General features: G+C 40.1%; 1 protein-coding gene across 4 annotated transcripts in view; it reads left to right on the top strand.

The window, feature by feature from the left end:
- Positions 1-1,421: 1,421 nt before the first annotated feature.
- Positions 1,422-23,845, top strand: part of ZNF385B (zinc finger protein 385B) — a 169,489-nt gene continuing 147,065 nt past the window's right edge. Inside the window, exon 1 of one of the 4 annotated variants that reach the window (XM_068685843.1) lies at positions 1,422-1,695. Coding sequence is in view for 1 of the 4 variants with exons in the window: in XM_068685842.1 (XP_068541943.1) it covers positions 2,704-2,731 (28 nt within the window). In the remaining 3 variants the exon portion in view is untranslated. Of the gene's footprint in view, positions 1,696-1,944; positions 1,961-1,982; positions 2,166-2,688; positions 2,732-23,845 lie in introns of those variants that run through there. The other 3 variants (XM_068685844.1, XM_068685845.1, XM_068685842.1) reach the window with 3 other exon arrangements.

Here is a 23,845-nt window from a genome sequence, read left to right as displayed (position 1 = left end):
CTGTAGGTGGTTGATGGCTAGCTTTCTCTGAAATGTCATTTAAAAAAAAAATAAAAATAAAAAACCGCAGGGCTACTAAATGGAAGTACATTTGTTCTGAAGAATGTTACAGAATTCACACAGGTTCTTAAACATTTTCGTCTTAACAGGGAATATGATGCATGGCCATTGTAGACCACCTTCCAATTTGAGATTGAATAACATCTCTATGGCAACCACAACAGCTGCTTATATAGAAAAATAATATTTCATGAACATAATATTCCTTGTTCTTTACAATAGGATTTAACAGTTGGATATGAAGGGAAATTTTCTGATTTTTACAGTTTGATAGATATTTGGAGCTTTCTGAAAACATTTTGGAGACTCTTGCTCTAGATTACAGCGAATTTGTCTTGAAAAGGGCAAAAAGATAGATAAAAATTAAACAAATATTAAAATGTTGCATATTGCTAGTGCGTGATCATATGTAGATGTTCCTTTCGTGGATCATCTGTGATGGATAATCAGTTTAGCATTTGATTTATCCCAAATCCTGCCAGCCTGGATCTTTTTGTCTGTTAGCTGAGCTACTGAAGGGGTTGCATACACTGGCAGTTCCTCTCTAAGCAGTCCAGTGTTCCCAGTTTCAGAACTGGGTTCTTCCCACTGTGTCATCTGTTCTTCCATTAGAGATTCAGACAAACTCAGAATTTCTGGAGTATTTAAAAAAAAAAAAAAAAGTATGTGTCCTGGTCTCAGCTTCTGTTCCTCTCTGTAGGAGATACCAGCAAACGTTCAAAAACACCTAGTGATGCTTAGTGTTCAGATCTCTTCTAAGCCAGAAATTCAAACTCTGAACATTTCCTGAATTATGAAGTAATTTATTGAATATGGGACCGTAAACAAGGTATGATGCAATTCTTAACAGTATCGAGTGGCACTGCTGTTCTCCAAAAGCTGAAATTAAGATACAGCAAGCAAGTTTTCTCTAATCAATGTTAAATGTTTTTGTTTTCCTTTCTGAAGAGAAACAAACAGATTAAGTATTGAGGATTTCCCTCGACATTTGGATCACGTTCTCCTGAAGGGATATATAAAAGGCACTATTACAGAAGTACTTATACTGAAGTCTGTGTTTATTTTCATGTGTCTGTCATTTGTTGTGATTTGTGTTAGATACTTGCAAAAGGGGTGCTTTCTAAGGTAATTTAAGACACGGCTTTGCACGGTTTATGAACCACAAGTTACTGCTCACGTTAGCCGCTTTGCACAGCCCACAGGTGGGCTTTCGGCTCCTAAGATCTGTCAGAATTTAGGAAGCAAACACACAGCCCTGACGGGCAGGAGCCGGAGGGCGGCAGGAGGAGCGGGCGGCACGGTGTTTCCGCGGGTTTTATGGACAGCTGGTGCTGCTGGGGCACAGCCGTGGGCCCTTCCGACAGGAGAAGCCCCGACTCGGGGCGCTTCGCCCCTCAGCAGAGCCGCGGGGCCGGGGGGCCGGGTCTCCTCCCTCAGCGCCGCCGCGGGCCGTGGCCAGCCCTTCCCCTCACCGCACCTGAGCCCGCTGAGGCGGGGCGGCGGGGCCGGGCCGGACGCATGCGCCGGGGCGGCGGCAGCGGGCGAGCCGCCGGGGTCCGGCGGAGTTGGGACGAGCTCGGCTCAGCCCGGGCGGAGCGGGGCTGCCCCGCCGCATCCCTCTCGCCGGCGGCGGAGGTAAGGGCCGGGCGCGGCGGGGCAGGGACCTTGCTCAATGTCACCGCTGGGGCTGGGGCTGGGGCGGGCGGAGCCGCAGGTGAGGGGCGGCGGCTGCGGCTCCCCGCAGCCCCAAATCCGCCGCTAGCAAATGCCGGGCGCGCCGCGAAACGGGTCGGGGTGTGAGCGGGGCGAGTATTTTCGCCTTTGGGACCGGGGCGTTTCTTTAGCGAAGGCGGAATCAGCCCGCAGCCAGGAGTCACCCTGGATGAGCTCGCTGCCCGCGGTCAGTTTCCAGGTGTCTTCTCCGCAAGCCCCTGCGGGGTGGCGGCGTGCTTGCAGCGCGAAGCCCGGGGTCCTGCGCGCTCCGTCCCGCGGCACGGACGGGAGGGGGGCGCGGGGCTGTGCCCGGAGTTGGGTCGCTGTGAACGGTCCTGTGCTGCGTGCTGGCCCCGAAAGAAGCGAGGGAGCTCTGCTGGCGGGGTTTAAGGGTAGGTCTTTGCAGCTGAGCTAGAGAAGGAAAGTGTAAATAGGAAAGTTTGGATGCTAGGAAAGTCTGGTGCTTCTAAAGCTGGGAGCACTCGTAACTTTAAATCTTCAAAGCAAAAGTTTAGCTGCAGCAAACCACTGAATGTACAGGGAGAAGATAGCAAATAGTTTTGTTTCCATCCTCTTTGCTGCTATGTCAGCGATGTCTTTCACAGAGTATAAAAACGAGGTGCAAAACAAGCCCTCTGTTACTGTCAGGAGCCCGCACGTTTTCATGCCCGAATGAAAAGTAGCTGGACGCGGTGCAGCATCCTCGCAGCAGGCAGGTGGGACGTGTCGCTGGGTTGCTGCTTAAGGCCCACGCTGGGTGCTGTGGCCAGAGCCCGTAGGGAGTGCGGGCAGCTGAGGACAGGCAGGGTGTGCTCGTTGCTGCTCTCAGGGCAGCAGCCCTGCTGGCCTTCCCTTCCCAAACGGGGGCAGCTGAGGAGGAGAACGAGCTGCCTCTCTGTGCAGTTCGGAGCTAGCACTAGGCGGGTGTGAATGGGTTATGCAGCTTCTCCTTTCCCAAGTAAGTCATCTTGCTGCTCTTTCCAGCTCACTGGGTCAGTAGACTGCTTAGATAGAGGAGCGAGGGGATGTGTTTTTTTCCTCTTCTGCTTTTTGGATGCTAGAGTGTCCTTCCATGAACACAGACTTGTTCCTAACCCTTCTGGTGTTCAGTTTCTTTGAATGGCTTTTCTGTATCTTACACCTTCTCCAGTGAGTGGGGTTTGGTGTGATTCTTTTCAGGCAGGCAGAAGTGAAATTGGGAATTGTGAAATTGGCGATGCTAACATTTTCTTTCTGTTGTTCTGTTAAATAATCCATAAAGTGGTAAGGAATCAGAAAAGAAACAATCTTCTTACATATCTTCATTAAGCTATCTAGGTCCTCTGCTTTTTTTTTTTTTTTTCCCCTCCCCCGATGAATAATATAATGGATGCGCAGTCAAACTTTAAAGTATTACCAAAAACCAGACAGTGTCAAGAGACTTTGTCATCCTGCCTACTTACGCCATGGCGGGAGCTGTCCCTTGCCGCTCTGTTCTGTCTGCGCTGGGCTTTGCGCTGGTGGCAATGGCTGTGATCGCTCCAATGGGAGCCTCTCCTGAGCAACTGCTCTTAGCTGTTCCTATCATTTTCCTCTCTTGGATTTCTTCAGTGAAGTTTTAATTGAGAGGATGTCTTCCTACTTGACTACATTTGCTCAGGGATAAGATGGTATAAAAGCAGGAAAAAGCCTAGTGGAAGATAATCTTCTGGGGGAGTGTAGGTTTCTTAGCTAATTAGCTTGGAAGTCCTTAGTTTTCGAACAGCAGTGAGGATTGCTGCATAAAACATAACAGATGCTTAAGCGTCACTGCAGTCTTTGCTCTTCAGGTTATCACAAGGGACTGTGGCTTGAGAATATTTGCTCAAAGAGGTTGAGAATCTATGAAATGAGACATTAGTGTTATTTTAAAAATGAACATATGGAACAGCTGTGGTAGCCTTGAATTCTGAAACATCTGACAGGCTGTGCTGGGATGTAACAGAGACAAAAGTTAAGTGCAAGGTTGGCTCTAGTGTGCTGAAATACATTGCGAAACTTAAGTCATTTGTAGTTAATACAAAGAAGAGATGACTTTGCAATCTGAATAGCTTGCGTTCTGAAATCCTGTTATCACTTTTGTTACATGGTTTAAACCTGATAACTTTCCTTGAATATGAACTTGTAGCAGATAAATAGTTCTGTAACTTTTGTATTTGCTTTAGAAAGTCAGTACTTAACGTCTGTCATCCATCATGATACAAATGGGAATATCTTATCAGATGTGAGCCTATATTGCCTCTGATGCAATGAAGGCAGAGGCAGATGCTAAGTGCTACCATATTACAGCTACTGAAAGGGGAATTTGTACAGTGAGCTGAAAGAATTGCAGGAACTTCACTCTCCTGTGTGATTGCAACGTCCCACTAGCTGGTTGGTGGATTTTCACCAGAAGCTCTGCTTGCCTAGCTTTACAGAAGCAATTTGGGTATTAGTTGAAGGGCTGTTTTCTTTCTTTATTTTCTTTGCAAGTGTAAAATGCCCTGAGTCTCCTCAGAGGTGAAATTTATCTTTGTACTGCAGCTCCAGAGACTATGCTTAATCTTCCTATGGGAAGTTTGTTTTTGTATTTACTTAACACATGAAAATGTTTTTAAATAAAAATATTTGGAGAAAGGAAAAAACAAACAAACATCTAGAACACCTTGAAAAACTGTATTGTCTTTTTTTTTATGTAATGTACAGAGCAAATTAGGAAATTATGGCAAAATCACATCTCACAGTGCAGTCATTTGACTGCATTCCACATTGTTGGAGAAAGAACGCCAGCTACTGTTTTGCAGCACTAATACTGTTGCACACAGTGGAAGTCAGTGTTATTAAGTAAACAGTGCTTAATTCTTGGCATCAACAGTAAGTTTATGAACTATGGGATAACACAACACTTAGTGTTTTGTTTCAGTATAATGTGTTTTTTAACGACAGGACATTGGGGGGGGGGGATGCCCTTCCCTCTCCCAAACCACCACTCCCTCCCCCCCCAAAAACAAACAAAAAACAAACAAACAAACAAAACCACTTTTTTTAATGCCCTGCAACATGTCATATTTCTTGATGCTGACATATTGGCAAGAGTGATGAATCATGCCCATTAACCTCCACAACTTTATTGTTCCTTTTCTAGATACATTCTCTCAGATTGTCTGCAATAATTCTTTTCAGTATCTCTGTCTAGTGAAATGTAGCCTCTTAACACATATGTTGTACATTCTGCATGCAACTGTGATTTTTCTTGTGTATGAGTTAAAGCTGACGTTGCTTTGTATAAGCATATTAATTGACATGTTAAAAATTCATTAGAGAACCTGAGCTGCCAAGGCTTGTAAATATAGAAGACTTGTAAACTAATCTAACTATATCAGTGCAGTTCCAATCCTTCACTTATCAATATTGGCACCTTCCTGTTTTGCTGCTGTTGGACTGCCAGGCAAGATCTTGGAAGGACAGGTGATGCTAATGCACATCTATTTAAACTGCACTGTTTACTTTATTGATGATTATTTGGGTATGAGTAAGGTAAGCTGTTATGGAAGCATTGATAATTGCTTAATTCCTCAGTCAAATCACCCTATAATGCTTTCTTTATTGGCAACAACATTTTTTGGTGTTAAATGTTTATAATATGGGAATGTAAGGGGAGGAGGTTAGCGAAAATATATTTCTTTTTTGCCTTTGCTTGTACTAATGCTAGACACACAAAGTCCTTTTCACCTTATGTTACAACCTGAAGTCTTCTCATTTAAGCTACATTTTGTAGGTTTTAAAATGTTGCAGTTCTATCTTGAGCAGGGAGTAAACAGGTTTCAATTTTCAAACAAGTGCAATGTGTGTTCAGTGATGAAATTCAGGACCTGCATTTACCCATCTTGGTTCATTTTTCTCAAGACCTTCTTCCAGGTTATTTTACCTCATGACAGGATGATAGGTTGTGTTTTGGTAAAATTCTCTAGTTCTAGAATACACTGGAGAGTGTTTCATTACTCTTGGCTTTCTATTGGAGAACTGTTTGGTGCAGAGATGCCAGTGCTGAAAATGGGGGGGCTTGGGGCATATCTGCAACCAAGTCATTCATTCTGCATGTGAAGCAGGGTGACTGCATCTCCTACAGCTGGGTGAATTGTACTCACAGAGACATCTCGCAGTTTCCTCTTGCAAATAAACCACAAATCCCAAAGCCAGCCCACTCTGTGATAATACGACGATGACATTCACCACATCACTTGCAGCTGTGTGGCAGGGAAGGTGATCTTGATAAGGCTAAGGTAATCCTCGAGTGTAAAGGAAGGCAACATAACTGCTTAGGGCAGGTACCAAGGAACAATTCTCTATCTGATAGAAATGACAGGGGAAGGTCAGGAAAGCAAGGTAAAATTATGTAAAGCTTGAATTATAATATAACATAACATTAAATCTTTTTTTTCTTTTTTTTTAAGGTACCGTGGTATTTTTTCTTATTTGTGTGGTTTTTGGTGTAGCATGGCAGCCAAAATGCTGCCGGTGTAGAACCAGTCTTGTAATACTGAGTGCTTTATAGTTGTTTTACTTAATGGTGGCTGGTGGTGTGCTTATTCCCAGCAGAGGATGCCACCTACTGAATCTTTAACACTGCTCACCATTACCAAACTTGTATGATCGTGTGAGTTTATAGCATGTGTGATTATGGCTGTAGGCCACGTTGTTCTTTGTGTATGTACTTGCACAGGTACTGGGAAGTTCAGTGTATGGTCAGAGACTTTGCTTAACAGTTCATGGTGTTGAGTTTTAATTTCACACTTCTCAGTACATCCTATTTGAATACTGTAGGCTATCAGGTCTCTTTAGTCTTATAATCTGATACGATTTCAAACATTAATTAGTTCAAGGACAAATGATGTGACAGACAGCATTACCATGGTATGCTTCAAAATAAGAAAAAAGAAAAATACTATAATGCGATTTTTATGTAACTTGGCTTACTTTTTTGCAGTGTTCATTTGTTTCTACCACAATTATGAGCTTTGAAAATGAGCTTGTTTTCCAAAGTCGGGGGAAAAACAATAATTTTGAGCATAGGGACTCATTACCAGGACTTATTACAGAGAAGATGAGTTTGAGGAGGATATTAAGTAAACACTCTTAAAGTGCCTGTACTCTGCCCTGGTCAGCAAGACTTCCAAGGAATGTATAGGATCCTCCTAATGGGCTTTTATAATGGAAATGCTAATATAAGACAGCAGAAGAATATAAGCCACCTAGTCTCCATCTTTGCATGACTGCATATGACAAAGAAAAAAATTGCTTAATTTTTCTTCCTTTGGCCACCTGCTAATAATTGGATGGTGAATCTTTGACTTGAAATTGCAGGTGCATGTGAGTGCCTAGATGCACTTCATTTTTCTTTTAAAATGAGATTATTTAATGGATGTTACTAAGTAAGAAAATCCCTTATAAATCAATGTCAAAGCTTTATGTAAGAAGATACTACCTCTGTCCATTACTGCAGTCTTTTCAGCAGTGCTAGTGCACTGTATGCCAGAACTTCATGCTGGGTAGACTGGGGGGGTTTTTGCATCGTCAGAACCATGTCTGATGCTTCACCCACTCCCTTGCTAATCAGTGAAATGAGCATACCTGTATTTTAGACATAAAACAGCATTAACAGAATTTAGAAGTTGCTAAGTTAGCTATTTGAAAATAAGGAAATACCAGAAATGTATGTACAACCTTAACTGAGCCTGTTGGTGCATATACTCAAGAATCATTTTTGCTTTTTTCTGTGGGGCTCTCACCAGGCTTTGTGAGCAGGATAGCTAATACTGGATTACTGACAAATGGCTGGGTCTCTTGGTGTGTGGTTTGTCAATCAAATGTCATTTTTGAACTGTGTTATTTTCACTGATGTAGTAGTAGTTGTGTGCTTTGCAAAGAGTAAAAATAAATAAATAATATTTGCAACACTTTGATGATGTAAATGGGTGGCCTTCCCCCTGTGTGGACAGGGAGTTTTGGCACAGAGAGGTCTTCAGGCAGCATTAGATGCTCTGTTGGAGAATTGTGGGAGCTGGTATGTCAACGCTTGGAGTGATGTACTGCATGTTCATGGCAGCACTTCTGTTGCCTTGCATTGAAGTGCAAACATAGAGCTCTTAGGAAGTTTGGCTTGTAGGAAAGGCATGCACAATTAGTGATGGTGGAAGGCTTGATTTAAATGACTTGCTTAGCATTGCTAGCAGCTCTGTGGTAGAGGCCAGGCTACAGACAGATTCTGCACTGCAGCATTCAGGTGCCTTAACCTTGGGAGAATCTCTTCTCTTGTGATCCCCTGCTTCCACCACCACCAAAACGAGGCAGTTTACACCAAATGAGGCAGGTTTTTTTTTGTTTGTTTTTTTGTTTTTTTTTTTTTTTGGGGGGTAGCTGTTCTCATGACTTAAGTTGATTGTCTTGATTCATCTCTGGTCTGTAAGAGGAGGAAAGATGTGGTCTTGTAATTTAAAAAGCCTATTTGATGCTTTTTATTTTATTTTATTTTTTTTTTTGAGCAAATTACACAATCCCTAAATTCAGTCCTAAGGATTCTTGGTAAGTCTTGCATTGTTCAGTGCATTTCAAATGGTTGAGAGTGTAGCTTCTGGATGTTTTGGAATGACTGAAGCAATGGAGAAATCAACTTCATACTACTGTATGGAGAAGCATTAAAGGCTAGGCTTGACATGCTTTGTCTGATTGCTGGTATTTTCTCCTATTTCATTAGATCCCAGCATGGAAAACTTCAGCATGTTCTTTTAGACAGAATGTTTTTTTCAGAAGTAGCAGAATCTTATTAGAGATAAAAAGTTTGGGGCAGTCAAAGTGAGATGATGACATTCCCAGTCCCATAGGTAATACAGAAGAACATGGAATGCTTTAACAATAGAGGTAGTGACATTTGGTGGTGTTGTCTTATTTTATATTGCATTAAACTGCTCAAAGTTAATGTTTTCTGCAAACAAATAACTTTTTTTTTAGATAGAAATTGCTCTTCTCATAGAAGTATTTGAGCCTGCTGTAATTTTACTGATCTAGTTTGAGCAAGTCTAATACCACTGTACATGGAGCCTATTCACAGCAGGCAGGTGGCAGATGCTCTTGAGCAGAGATGTTCTTGAAAGGCTAGACAACAGCCGCCCACACTAGCATTTTCTTTCCCTTTCAACCAGATTTGAGAAAACATTTCAAGTCAAATTCTGCTGTCTCTCCTCAGTGTGTAGGTTAGTCTACAAGTCAAGAGTAGTACAAAAATAGCTTAAGAAACCAGAAAAATAAAGCTTTATGAACTTTGGCAAACATTAAAGAAAGTTGCACTGATCAGTAATAAATGTTGACAGAATTAATGTCATAATTTAATTATATATTTAACTTCATAGATTGGTTATATTTTCAACACTATTGTAATGCTGTGTGTTAACTCTGTAAATGTGATGAGTACCACTTGTCCCCTCATAATTACAGTTTATTGTGTTGCACATAGGATGGGGAAGAAGAGTGAGACAAAACAGGAATGCTGTAACGATTGTTTTTAACTCTTTAAGTGAGTTCACATCAGCCAGTATTTGTTCATATAACCTAGTGGTGGTTTGTTGCAGTTTAAAAGCCTGAAAAGCCTCTGCCCTTGGAGGAACACTGTGGATCTTTATTATGTGTTGTCTGTAGCTCTCGAAAGCTTTTCATTTTTCTTCCCTAACTGTAAATTAGAATATTGATCAAGTTTCTGTATAGTAGTTTTTTAGAAAGGAATTGATTTTTTTTCTCTCCATGTTTAAAATGGATATCTAGGTATGGATAGGGACAGAAAAACTTTGACCTTGTTCAGAGGAAAGCTTTATCCTAATCTGATTTAGAGGTTTTTTTGTTGTTTTGTTTTTTAAAAAAAGTCTAGCACAAAAACCTGCATGCTGGTCTTAAGCACTAGATGACATGACACAGAAGAAGTCTGTGGCCGAAAGGAACGTGTGGGGTTTGTAATCTCTGCATGCAGCACTGCGGCCGCTTCCTGCTCCATGTGCTGTATGCAGTTAATCAGAGGCTTATTTTACCATGTGGTTATGATAACTGTGGGAACTGTAATGAGGAATTTGGAGTCAACAGCTTGTTTCATGCTGAGTGTTGGGGGTCTTGGCAGATTTGCTTTCATGCACTACTACTGTATAAATATGCTTGTAATATTAATGTGGTTTTCTATGGAGTGGCTCCTGTCTTCGCAGAGTTTGAGATCATGTTTTGTGTGATGCTGCGTCAAAGTTTTGCGTTTCTGATTATGTACGTTTGACTATATGTGTTGAATCCACTGGTGTTGTGTATTATTATGCTGCTGTCATTCTTATTCTTCCATCTTGACAGGTTGTGCAAACCCTCAAATTCTTTTCATGACAATGACTTATTGCAACAAATAGCATCTTCAACCTTTAAAGATATTTTAAAGTATATCTGGCATTGGACCAAAGGATTATTTTATGCTATTTAAGCTGATCACTTCAGCTTGCATTTCTGAATGGGCTAGTTTTCAAAAAAGGACAGTAACTTATTTTTAAGCAGTGTCACACTCTTGCCTCCAGGATGTTTGTTACTGGGATTTGTATTTCATGGTATTTCCAAAAAGCTTTCAGTGGAACTCAGTTCACTTACCAGAGTACTGTCAAACACATGCTAGAGCTATTAGGATAGTGTGAATCTGAGAAACTTCCTCAAGGATGCTTGGGATCCTGAAGACTTGAAGGTCACCCTTGGCCTGTAATCAGTTGGAGCAGGAGGACAGAGTTGCTCCATTCTGCTGGGTGGGGAAGCTAGGGAGGGGAGCAGGGCATCTGTGAGATCCTTAGCTTCCATGAGGTCTTCCTGTTGGGGAATGTTGTCTTTGAGGAAACATCACACCTGCCAAGCCTTTTCTGGATGAACTTGTTGCAGTCAGGCATGGGGAATTAGGCCTGGGAAAAACAAGGTGAAGGCCTGTGACTGGGTGTTTTGTTCTACCTGTCAGGCACGGGAGTCGGGTCCCATGAGTTCTTGAAGACTGCAGCAGTCTCCAGGCTGTTGGGGTAGCCTAGACTCATGTTTCCTGGGGCAGAGGCAAGGCAGGATGGGTTGGGCTGGAGATGGGGCTGGATTTGCCCTCCTTTTGGCTCAGGCTGGGGTCAGAGTGGGCAGCAAGAAGAGGGGTGCCAACAGACATCAACAGCAGGAGATGCGAGAGGTGCTGGGGCAGGCACTAAGGAGCATGGGAGAGCAAGTGGTGGTTTGGCAGCCTGGTTTGGCCTGGGGGCACTGCTGCTGCAGCCTGTGCCCTCCTCGGTCCCTTTCCCTTCCATTCCTGGTCCTGGCCACCCTCCAAGCTTGCCTCTTTGTCATCCCATCACACAGTTTAAGGCATTGGTCTGTGGCCTTTCCTTCAGTTGTTGTATTTCTTGACTTTTCTAATTTCCTCCCACCTGTGATGGCTTGTTGACCTTAGCATTTGGCCTAGTTGTGTATCTGATATATGTCACCCTTCCTTGTTGAAACCCATCTCTAAAAATTAGAAGAGTGGCCAGACAGTCACTAGGATATTAGGGTAAAATGCAAATATTCAGATGGATGCTGCCCCATATTTAATAAAAATGTCTGTGAGCCCCATTTCCAGTCATTTAAACCTGAAATAAAACTATTTCTAAAACATTTCTAATACATGGTTTTTATTCAGTCAAATAAAAGAATGGCCTTTATTTTTTAGTTGCAAATCCTGTGTACATATTCAGAGTGGAAAAATATTTGATCTTCCTTATTTTAAAGTATTTGATGGGAAAGCAAATTTATGAAAACAGATAAGATTGCTATATAAGCACTTGACTATGCCTTGCAGTTATGCATTATTGTGATTGATGAATATATTTATTTTGAAAACCTGTGAAATGAATTTTCTTGCATTTGATGATGATGAATTTCTTCAGTAGCTGCAATTATTATATCATTAAAGAGAAAATGGAGAAGGAATAAAAATAAAACATATATCCATACCTATATAAAAATCCCCTGAGGAAAATGCTTTCTGGTTTGGAGGATCATCCTCATGCTCAATTTTTATGTGACCCTGGTATAATGAGTTTCTTACCCACTAACAGAGGCTCTAGGTGCTACAGTAATATTATGCATACTTAAAAGCCCTCTTGGGTTGTTACTTTTTTCTTTCAGTTAACATGTCTCCAATAGATTTTCCTCTAACCTTCAAAGAAAATGTTGTATCACGTACTTGTATTGACTTAGAAATCTGGTCTCAGGAAATAGACTGTTTTTCTGAAATAAACCATAGCTTGTAGGCAAAGGAATTCTGTAAATAGCCTGAAGTGTTCACAGTTAAGTTTAACTGCTAGATTTAGGTGTGTTTGATTAATGCTTTGCATTAGTACATGTATAGATTTCTTGGATTTTGAATTTCTCTTTTCAAAAGCAGAAGAGCTTGGTCTAACAGGAAAAAAAAAAAGACTGCATTCAAACACTGTTTTCAAGACTTACCACTACACGTGTGTGAGGCAGAGTTAAGTCTGTTATTAAAAAAGGAGCAAAAGGTTGACTTGGAATTTCATGGTGCTTCCATGCTAGGAAATTAAATATTGATGTTTTTTATATAGTAGTGCCCATTTATTAGGGGGAGGGAAGGAAAAAAAAACTATCTGCTTGAAATGTCTTGTAATATTTGATAATATTTTACAGAAAATATGGCCAATTTTAAAGCTCTCTGATGTGCAACACTGCAAAATTATATGCTTAGCTGATCCTTGAATTAGTTCTCATTCTGTCTCACATGATTTATAGCTCTCTGACTCCTATGTAAAAATGGTATATGACTTAATGAAGTGGAAGACCAGGCTGGGTTCACACCTCCAATTGTTTAATGCCTTCCCTAGCTAGGTGACTAGTATGCTGGGGAGGAGGAGAAAGCAACTGTAAGCATTTTCTCATTTATTATGGCAAGGATGTAAAAGTCCATGTTGCTGTGACTTACGGTTGTTTGCTTCCTTGTCACATATCCAGTTCATTGGAGTGAGTAGGGAATGTGGCCCTTCCATAAAGCACAAAAATAGCCAATAGGAATAGAAATGAACATGTAGTCTTGCTTGCTCAAACTTAGTTTAATGTAGTTGTTACATGTATTCTCAATCTAGCTCTAACTTTTTCTTAATCTGAGAGAAATAATATTCTAGCATGACTTGTGATATTGTGACTGGAATAGTATTCTAGTATGGCTTGTATATTGTGAATTCCAGTAATAGGGTGGAATACCCTTAACAGACCAACAGCTTTTGTTAGCTGAGGGCTTTTGAGGAGTTTTTTTTTTCTTTTTTTTTTTTTTCCCCTCCATTCGCCAGGTGGCTGTTTTGTCTACTTCAGTAACTTTTGTGACAAAAGAAGTTGTGTGCTCTGTTACCCTTATGCCAGAAGTTTCTCTAATTATGTTTCTATTAGTTTTGGAATATTTGCCTTTACAACATCTTTGTTATGGTGTTTCTGATGTTCTTAACTACAATTCTGTAAATTCAAATCAGTTAATTCTGGATTTTTTTTTATAGTTTTAATGGTTTTGGTAATTCTAAAAATGAATTACAGAATTTCAGAGGCTTTCCCAGCACTTGTGAATTTGTTACTTCACATGGGAAATCTCTAACAAGCTGTAATATTTGCTAGGCCTTTTCCAGAAGGCAGTTGCATGATATCTAATAGGGATCTTGTCCCAAGTAAAAGATATGTCAAAAGGGCCATTTCCAAAGTAGAATAAGGTATGCACCATTTGCAGAGTAATCCTGTAAGTACTCTTTGCTGAATGGCAAATTTCATGCTGCAGTCTGTCTTGTGCTCTACATTTTGCTGTACAAGATTTGCATCACTCCTTTCAAATGTGGATGGAGGTTTTTTAAAGGTTTACTTGTCAGGCTCACATCTTGGCAGTAAAATTTTGACAGTGGTGGTAATTCCTACTTCTCTGCATATATTTGTTTACTCTTTGCTACAGGGTAGGCTAAAGTTACTGCTGAGAACCAATTTGCTTATGAGTGGGATATCAGAAGAAACTTGTCTTTCTCTTCTTAGTTTAGTCCATCAACTAGGAAACAGTATTTAGCTGAAATGAAATAAAAGTAACCTGTGCTGAGGTATTATAAGTAATCATGTTTAGATTTACGTAAGGTACTAGCTATGATGCTGTACACATCTTCCAGCATTTTAATTTTTTATTGGGAAATGTTTATCCAATTCTCAGGTACACTTATCCCTGCCTAATTTGGCAATCAATTATTTTAGAAAATGATTTTCTCTAGTAACCCATTTTTCTATGTTAAAAAAAAATAAAATAAAATGTTAGCGGTTGTGTGAATATGATAGGGTAACACTGATAATCTTTATATACTGAGGTGTTTGCATACTTGCTGTCCCCAGGAGGCTATTACCGAACTGTTGTATTTTTCTTACCAACTCTGGCGTTTTTTGAGGTCACAGATACACTGATGTACCTGGTTCCAATCATGGAAAAGTATTTGCATCTGTGGGTTCCACCTTTTCTAGGAAGTTTGTCACATGTTCGTTGATCCACCTGCATGAGATCAGAGCCTAAGCGTATTACTGGCAAATATAATTGGATGTTAGACTCTCATTGTAGTGCAATTTATTTCAAGCGTCACTCAAGATTAACTGAAGAACACAAATGATAGGGGACATTTTAACTGCTGAATCCTCAGAAAAGTGTTCTGGAGAAGGAGGGCTTTTTAAATTGAGAGCTGGGGGCTGTGGGCAGCACGTGTAATGTCTTTGCTCAGCAAGAAGTTCTAAAATATTTCTCATTGCTTAGTCTACTTTTAAAGAATAAATTTTTTTGTGTGTGTGAAATGACTTGATCAAAATGTAGTGCCTCAGTATCAGTATAATGATTATTTGCTGGTGATTTTGTAAATTTGAGTGTTCTTTTTTGCTGATAATTCTTCTTTGTCTGTAAAAGAAAGCTGGAACAAACATCTAAAATGCAAGGTCAGTACAATCAAATCAAACATTTTCCAATTTGAATGAAACACTCCATTAAAACTGCAGATACTGAATGTCATACTGGCAATGTTTAGGCTTGCAATGTTTTAGGAACATTGGGATTAGTGTTTATCTGTCCCATAAAGGACACAAATCATTTAGATTAGAAGTAATCTGATTGTATTGAAGTACAAATTATAGCACAAAGGCCATTCAAGTGGGTTAAGTGACCAGGGTTGGTAAACACCATATGACTGCTGATTGGTTGGTGAAAGAGTATTAACTGAAAGATAATGATGGATTTTAATCCAAATCTCTAAAGCACAACAGCTGTACTTTCCAAATGAGTTCACTCTCTGACAGAGTTTTAGTACATTGATTTATTTGTTCCCAACTATTTTTCTTGCACAAGAATTAATTTGGAATATAATTCATTACTTCTATGTAGAATATAGTTCTTCCATATGGTTTTCTTTGATTAGATTTCTATCCTACTTTCAGTAAATGAGTTCACTATGATTTTTATGGGCATAGGAGAAATTGCTATGTTTTTCTTTCAGTGTTCTGCAGTAAATTGTTAGTATGAATTGGCTTAGGAAAGTCAGCTGATGATTACACAGTTCCAGGTTCTCTGTTAAGTCTTCCCTGCAGAATTTGTGCAAACCCTGAAATAAGCATGTTCATTAAAGGAATCACATGAATGACCGCAGAAGGAAAGTAATCTGGCTTTGTTGTTCTCTGGTCCATCTGTCTGTTTGGTTTGGGAAGGTCAACAACAGAAAGGATCAAATGGTCATAAATGACTGTTTACATTGCAAGCACTCAGACATAGGAAGAAGAGTTTAGGTCCTTTAAAATGATAGTTACATACCTAATTTTGTATCTAAAAAAATCTGCATGGTTAAACCATTTCTCTAGTGTTCAGGATTCATCCAGATAATCTAGATAACCTATGCCCTCAGGGCAGGAGCTGGCAGTATGCTACAGGTTGTTTTGAGAGTAAAAATGCAGTTAGTACCTGAGCCTTTTGATGTAGTCTTAAATCCAGAAGCATGCTTAATGGTGTAGCAAGTTTAAGTAGGTATGGACCTTGTCCTTTGGATTTACAGTGTAATTCAAAATATAGTCTGGAAACCTTTAGCTGGTGCTTTTGCAGAACCATGAAGATATTGTTTGCTGCACATTTAAAGGAGACCTTGAACACCGCTGTTATAGCAGTCTGAAATGTCTTTAGAAAATCATGACAAAGAACTTACGAGTTACCTCTTCTTGGGTCTGGACCCTGTGAAGTCTCTTACTTCAGTTTATTCTCATATAAATGTAGAAGTCACTGCTTAGTGTTTGAAATGCAAGTTTTTTTTTTTTTTTTGTTTTTGGTTTTGTTTTGTTTTTTATCTACTGAAAGTCTGGATAAAACAGGTTCCTAGTAAATGGTAACTAAACTGCAGATGCCATCTTCACAGATGAAACTATATAAGTATTATTTAAGGATTAGCTTGTGCATTAGGGTAACTTTTATGGAAAGGGTAGAGTGAGAGAATCTGACAAGGTGCCTGTATGTTGTTTATATATTATATATTATATATGCGCGTGCTTGTATATGCTTTGTCCAGCTGTAGCAATGTGCTGTAATGGTGTGTTGTGCTTGCTCAGGAGTTCTGCAAGAACTTTGTTTCTGTGTCAAGACAGGGTAGACTAATCTGCTATATTCTGTTTCTTGTGTTGACCAAGTGAACATATGTTATGGCTTTTGACATCTTGACTGCGATTAATCTATAGGTGATTAGGTGTGTAAATTGTTTGGTCATTGGCATTTATAAAGCTGAGCAAACACAAAGGTGGACTTGAGCTTGCTGCCATTCTTCACACACTGATTATCTTTGAGAATTTTTGCAGTGTTAGGAATGTAAAATTGGGCAACAATTACACAATGGAAAACTTAATAGCATGCAAATGGTGTCTGCTCTGTGATTTTCTCCTGCAAATTTGTCATGGTCCAATGTGAACCTTGAATATTTTTAATGGCCAAGACCTCACGGTTGATCAGTGTCAGGATATAGTTGTACTGTATCTGAAGGCTCTGCTATAGTTTCTACAACTGTGTTGAGTTAGCTCTTAGCATGCTTCTTTCTCCCTATTGCTTGGTGTCTTTTTCTTTGTTGTCATTGTTGTTTTACGTTTCCTTTGTTATTCTTGGGGAAGGGATTTTTCATATATCAAAGAGGGAGAGCAAGGTTTAGGGTACAGTCCCATTTCCTGAAAAGGACCTGTTGATCATCGCCAGCACAGCTAGCTAGAACTGTTGCTGGAGCCAATGACCCAGCTTAAAATTTTAACAGGATTGAGGAGACTTTGGCAATATCAGCCTAGTTCAAGAATGATCTCTGAATGTCAGACCTTGTTGGTTAAAAGTATTGAGAAACCAAAACTGCCATCTCGCTTAACTTCTCAGTGTCAATTTCGTTTCTTACTTTAAATTTGTGCGAAAGTCTTTAAAAGCAAATGGGAAAACAAACAACAACAACAAAAAGCTCAGAAGTTACTTCTGTAAAATTTAGAGTTATTTCTCATCTTTGCATTTGTGATGCTTGTTTGAAAATATTGAAGCAGGTTGTCAGGATGCCATTTAATGGCTGTGTAATTTCTGAAAAATAAATATGTTGACTAAATGGATTCACTTCTAGAGAAAACTGGCTACAAACCAGGATTTTCAGGGGAGGTATTTGGATTATTTTTTTTCCTCTGGAAGCTACATCTGCAATATCCTTTCCTTTGCAAGGATATTTTGTTGAGTCTTAGAACTCGAGTTGCTTTCCCATGTGGTTTCCTGTGAAAAATGGCAGTCTGTTTCTGCTGATGGTTGAATTGGACTTTGTTTGTGCATCTTAGCTAAAGGACTGATAAATATTTAAAACCAAAGTGTCATTTAATTGACAGTTTGGTTACTGATTGAATCAGCCATTTAGCATAAGCTGAATGAATTACAATAGCTGAGAACTCTCACTGATACTTGCCAATTATTTAATTGCTACACCTAATGAATTGTGATTAAACAAATCAAAAGTTGATTTGTGTATTGTTTACAACTATGTTGGTAAATGAACTGATGATGCTTGAACTTCCTGCTTTTTAGGGATAAGGAAGCACTAATTTGGAATTGCAGTATTGATGAGCCCTTATCTGGAATTTAGGGAGCAGATGTGATTGCTGCTGTTAATGAGTTTAGGTGGGTGCAGAGAGTGGTTCTGGTCAGGGAAAGTGAGATCGTATTTTTTTTATGGGGAGATTTCCTTAGCTTTAGAGTAAAGGCTAAGAGAATGGGGAGGTTGTGGTAACATGAGGGAAGAGGAAACACGTGCTTTTTTTTTTTTTTTTTTTTTAATAAAGTACATCAGAGAATATTATTTATTTTCCTGCACATAGCAGGGTAGGAGGAACCTTAAACCAGCAATCATTGCTGGCCCAGAACAAGCATCAGGGGATGACCCATGAAAACCTTGTATGACCAGACTGATCTGATTGTCAGAGCTTTGCCAATTTGGAGCAGTTTACTAGTGGGAATAAGGGAAGCTAACATCCCAGTACAGGAGAATTGGCTTTATACATGATGCTAAATGATAAAGGCTGAGGTTTAAGAGGACTGGACTTGAAGGTATTTTTTAAGTCTTGTGTGTTTGACAGCAATAAAATACAGTAACAATAGGGGACCTGATCAAGTGCATGGCTAAGAGGACAGCAAAACTTCTGCTTAACTGCAAGAAACATTGTCACTTCTGAACACTCAAATCTTGTGTCTGGTCCTAGGAGAAAACTAAAATTGGTTTCTCTTTAATTCCCTTCTAGTTTTTGAGCCTTTAGGGTTTATGTTTCCAGTCTTCTCTGCAAGGATTAGAGGGATATTTAAAAAAAAAAAAAAAAAAAAAGAGTTCCCAGGGGTTTTTATGACTGCCTGAGCCAGGCTTAAGAAAAATTGCTAATGCTGCAGTTTTGAGAATTTTTGAATAATGAGAATTTTGAGAGCTAGCAGCCATGGACTGGCTAGTGTAGCGTCAGAAGTAAGAGAGGCATCAGACTGATGAATTAGTTTTTCTTAAGTGAACCTTTCCAAATGTCTGGTGTTTCAAAATACCGTATTGGTGATGTCAGCACAGGAGGTGTATTTACTCCACTGGATCTTTTAAGGCAATAAAACGATGTTTAAAGATTTTTTTTTTTTCCAGAAATTGTGTTCAGTTCCCTATTATCAGTTATTTATCGAAGTGCACCTGCAGTACAGGTGAATTAGGTAAGCTAGTGTGAGAGCAAGGTCTTCATCAGTTGCGTGATCTATAGGAGGAATTCTTTATCATAAGGATGTATTGTAAGTCTACTGTCTATACATCACAAAAAGAGTATTCTCTTTATTTCTTAATTAAGTGTTGAGGAAACTGAAAAAACACCAAATGTCTCCAAGGAATGAAACAGATTGGATGAGGGAGAAAAAGCTACTGAAACGGTATAAAAGTCAGCTTTACTGCAATCTTAAAGTTGCAAAAGGCTTTGAAAAGTGAATGACTGGAGAGAAATATCTCATGAGAGTAAAATGGGCTTTTGAAGGATAACTTCAGCTGTAAGCGCTAAAGTGAAAGCTTCTTATTGCGCACCTCAGCATTTTCAAGTGTAAAAAATATATATTCTGCTCACACTTCCATCTTTCTGGGGGTTATATTTATTTAGAGGAGATTAACGGCCAATTTCCAGTGTGACTGCCCTCATCAAAAGTTTATCCCCTTTCAAAATGACATTTTTACTTTTTATGGGAGCAGTATGCATGAATTTCTGGAGACTTCGGATACATAGTGGTAATGTGATAGGTGGAAAAATATTTATATCCCTAAGGAGATGACAGAATTTTGTTCTTGGCAGGATGTATAAAACTAACTGTAAATTGTGTAATTTTATTTGTCAGATTTTTTTGTTAGATAACTTTATTGTGGAATTGAGTTTTAATCACACTATGATTACGCGGCAACTTTATTAAGTCGTGTGTTGCACATTCATCCACAATAGGATGCATAAATGGGTGTTTGAGGTCCCTGAAGTGGAGGAAGCAGTCTGATTCAAAGGTGTGATTTCAGGTGGTGCCGGACTGACACCTATGCAAACAGTAATTTCAAGGAGTTAAGCAAAGTTTCTGGTGGGGGCATGGAGAAATTCCACCCTGTGCCCCCTTTGCATTTGGTTGCTTGCGTGGGGGGAGAGGAGTGACATGACCTCCTCTTTACATGTACTAGTCCAGATTTTATGTCTTCAGAGGGCCTCTACTTAAGAGCTAAGCTGCAACTTGAAGGTGACCATTTGGTGCGTTTTCTTCTGTCCTGCCTTTGCCCTATGTGATGTGGATGCTGGAGGCAGCGATGTGCTTGTGCTGGCTGGAGGCACCTGCCTGCAGTACCTGCTGCTGGGCTTCCTGAAGCATCCCTGCTGATGCTGGCGTGGGCTGTAGCGCAAGGGGGTCTCACAGCCTTGGGCTCCCGCAGAGACCTCTGCAACCCGTAGTTCTCATTACTGTGCAGTACTGACTTTTTTTTTCCATCTCCTTTGTGTCCTGTTTTTCTGATTTTAACGACTTACAGGCAATTTGGCTGTGTTTTGAAATTCTTGCTCCTAAGGGGTGAGCTGAGGCACTGCTTTCTTCTCCATCTGTACAGACGGTGATATAACCTGTACGCTGCAGAATTCCCTGCCACAGTGAAAGGTTTTCATGTACTTAGTGGCTTCAATATGTTACAAAAAATGCACTGGTTGATGTTGTTTTTTTCCCGATTTGCTTTACTTTCTTTAGGTCTTGATTATTTATTAGTGTGAAATGAGACTTAATGAGGTGATTGAAGGAGAATGTGTAGCATTATTTTATGTAGTTTGAATGTTTAATGGTCCCAGATTGGGGAAATTGCTGTGTTCTCTGTTAACCATCCATAAATAGATGTGACAGATGACGGGAGTAAGAGGAAGTTTGTAAAGCAGGCAGAAGATGTCACAATGGTTCTGCTTTTTAATTAACTTTTCTTTCTACTATGTGTATATAGTGTGACAGCACATGAGCAGGAGGATGAGACGAGTCTACAGAGATATGAGGGTAGGAGAAGAATAGGAAAGAAATCGTAAGATGAACAGCTGTCAAAATGACAGCAGTAGAGAGATGCAAGGAAACATCCTGTCAGCAAGAATGAGAATATCTAAAAATTTCTTGAGGCAAAAGACGTCTAAGTTCTGCAGAACTTAATCTTGTTTTTTGGTCTCAGTTTCTCTCCAATTCCCTCTGAGCTCGTGGGCTGTCTGAGCCTTTTGCCACTGATGACAGTGAGAATCCATTGCTGCTCAGCTCCACAACACCTTGTAACTTGTTCTTGAGATTTACTGCATGTCTGTTACACCACAGCTCACCCTTCTTTTACGGGGCATTTGGAGAGCGATAGCCTCCTGACCTGTCTGATCTAAAATAAACTAACCTAGCAGGTCACAAAAAGTCTTACAAACTTGGCAGCAGATGGCACTTGCTTTTGTTTAGCCCTGCATATACTGTCTTGGTGGGTGGTAACTGCCTCAGGACAAAATCAGCATCCCACCAGTCACCATCTGGGATGGCAGATGATATGTGGGACTGTCGTGAATAAGCATTCTGATGTTTGTAAATGTCCGAAGGAAGACACTGCTTGTTAGTACAGTAGTTAGTATGCAGTCAGCACTGCAAAAACCTTATGCTGTATTCAGCAAAAAACAAATTTGTGTGTCCTGGGTTTCTCTCTGGTGTATGGGTGGGTGTGAGGTGGTTCTTCCGTAGTTTGTTAGTTTTGATGGTGAACTTGCACTGCACTTTTGGTAGGTCTTTAGTGTTTATTGGTTCTTCTGAGATTAGACTAATTCTTCTCACTCTTAGCCACTCTGTCAGAGGAGGTATTTAGATGCCTCTTGTCGGATCATACCTGATGCTTTAATAAGCGTAAATTTTCAGAATAAAACGTGTCCTTGCTTTGACAGTATAATTTGAGTGGACGGGCGAAGGAAGGGGATGACTTCATTCAATCATAGAATTTGGACCCAAAGGTGTAAAATTATTTGAGAAAGAGCCTGCTTTGCTGCTGCAGATGCAAGAGTGGAGTTGCACACATATGGTGCTCGTGTCTGTGCATCCCCCTCTGTGAGAAGGGGAAACTGTGAGTAGACAAAGGCAAACTATGAAGATGCACACATTTCAACTTTTCCTCATTCAGCTTCTTCCTGCCTCTATGTATTAAACCTCTTTGTCCTGACATGCATGCTTTGAGAAATACTATTTAGACCAGTTTTGGTTGGAAGGGTCCCCTGTCACTTATGTGACAAGTTCTTTACTTGGACTTCGATAGTGAAGCCAGTAGGAAGCTCTGGGTTGCATTGAGTATAAACATCTTTGAAAAGAAGAAACCTGCATCTGCTGCGTAACTTGCTTTATACTGCAGTTAAGATGTGTGTGTTTTTTTGTGTGTGTGTGTTAAAGCATGTTTTATTCACACTTCACCAGTCTATGTATTTGCTGAAGTGAGTATGAAGTTCAACAGAATGGCATTTTCTGTGCTGATTCAAATAGCTGACCTGACTATTCTTGTTTTTCAGTACTTCCAGGATACTTGGTGTACCTAATCTAATTAGATCTTGGAGTATCTAATGAATTCACACTAATGAATAATAAAAGGGAAGAAAACCAAATAAAAACTCACATGAGCACTAAATTCAAGTAGTACCTTTTTCAGCTTAAAAATAAAAAGTAAAGGTTAGAGTTACGCAAAAAAGATTATAAACTGCTGATTAAACTAATGCAACAGTTTTGTTATGCTTGCAGATATGTAAAAAAAATAAGGAGGGCTTGTCTTTCAAATTTGTATGAGCAAATGCACGCAAACAGGTGGTTCAAAGAATTGAAGGGAGAGCACAGTGGCTTATCTGAAGCATGGAAGTGCGCACACATGCTAATTCAGCAAAACCAGTAGAAGGCTGTCTCATTCCTTATAAATTGAAGCGTGTATTTTAGTGTGGACTAGGATAGGTAGTGAGAATAGATGTTGCAAGCAGCAGTTGCTAAGCCCGAGGTGACCGACAGTTCAAGTTTAGGAGATGCTTGTTCAAGCCTCTTCCTGCCCAGCAGGCGGAATTAGGGAGCGATCCGTATCTGCAGCACTGCTGGGGGCCTCTCTGTGCTGGATGAACCACATGTGCTTAGCTGTGGTTCATTCAAACACAGAAAATGGAAAGTGCAGGGGTACATTCAAGGCAGAGCCAACCTGAACCTTGCCACGCCCTGCAGATGGCTTCAAACTAGGTAATACCTCAGCTTTTTTACAGGCTGTCACTTTCCTGGCTGGGTGGTTCTCATAACTTGATCATAACTCTTAAGTAGTTTAAGACAAAACATGTCATGTCCCTTTGTCATTACATTGCTTCTAATATCTCTTCCGTTCCAAAAGAGAATCAATGGTTTACATGGAAGTTGACAGTCTCTTCAGGGTGACTCAGTTGGGACCATCCCTTGAGGAGTGCATTGGGACAGGCCTTCACTGCCACAGGTCACGCTTCCTGTTCTGAGCAGGGTTTTCTCTTGCTCATTGTCTTAGTACAGTCAGACAAATTGACGTGTCTCAGTCTCACGCTATTTTTGAATGTTGCTTGTTCTCTGTTCATGCACAGCTATTCTTTCCACACAGGCCTCAAAGTTCTTGTATTTGTGTCCAGGAGCCCTTTTGCAGCATTGCTGGGCTTTATGTGGAATTAATGGTTTTCAGTACAAATTACACTCAGCTCCTGCCATTGCCAGATTTCTGCTATATGAACACAAAGGCAGCCTACTCTTCCTGGCTTTCTGTTGTGTCTTCCTTATATGCTCAGGTGAATTCTTGATATTTTTAAGAAAGGTAGGAAATAATTTGCTTTCTGTGACCAAAGTTTTGCGTAAGCCTCAAATGTGATTATGCTCTAGCAAGATAAAGTAACAGCCAGGTACAAACACCCAGTGGGAATCCCATTATGTCACTGGGTTTTGATC

Source organism: Anas acuta, chromosome 6, assembly GCF_963932015.1.
Source record: "Anas acuta chromosome 6, bAnaAcu1.1, whole genome shotgun sequence".
Taxonomy (NCBI): Eukaryota; Metazoa; Chordata; class Aves; order Anseriformes; family Anatidae; genus Anas; species Anas acuta.
The sequence above is the reverse complement of the archived record's forward strand: the minus strand, read 5'-3'. Positions and strand labels throughout refer to the sequence as shown.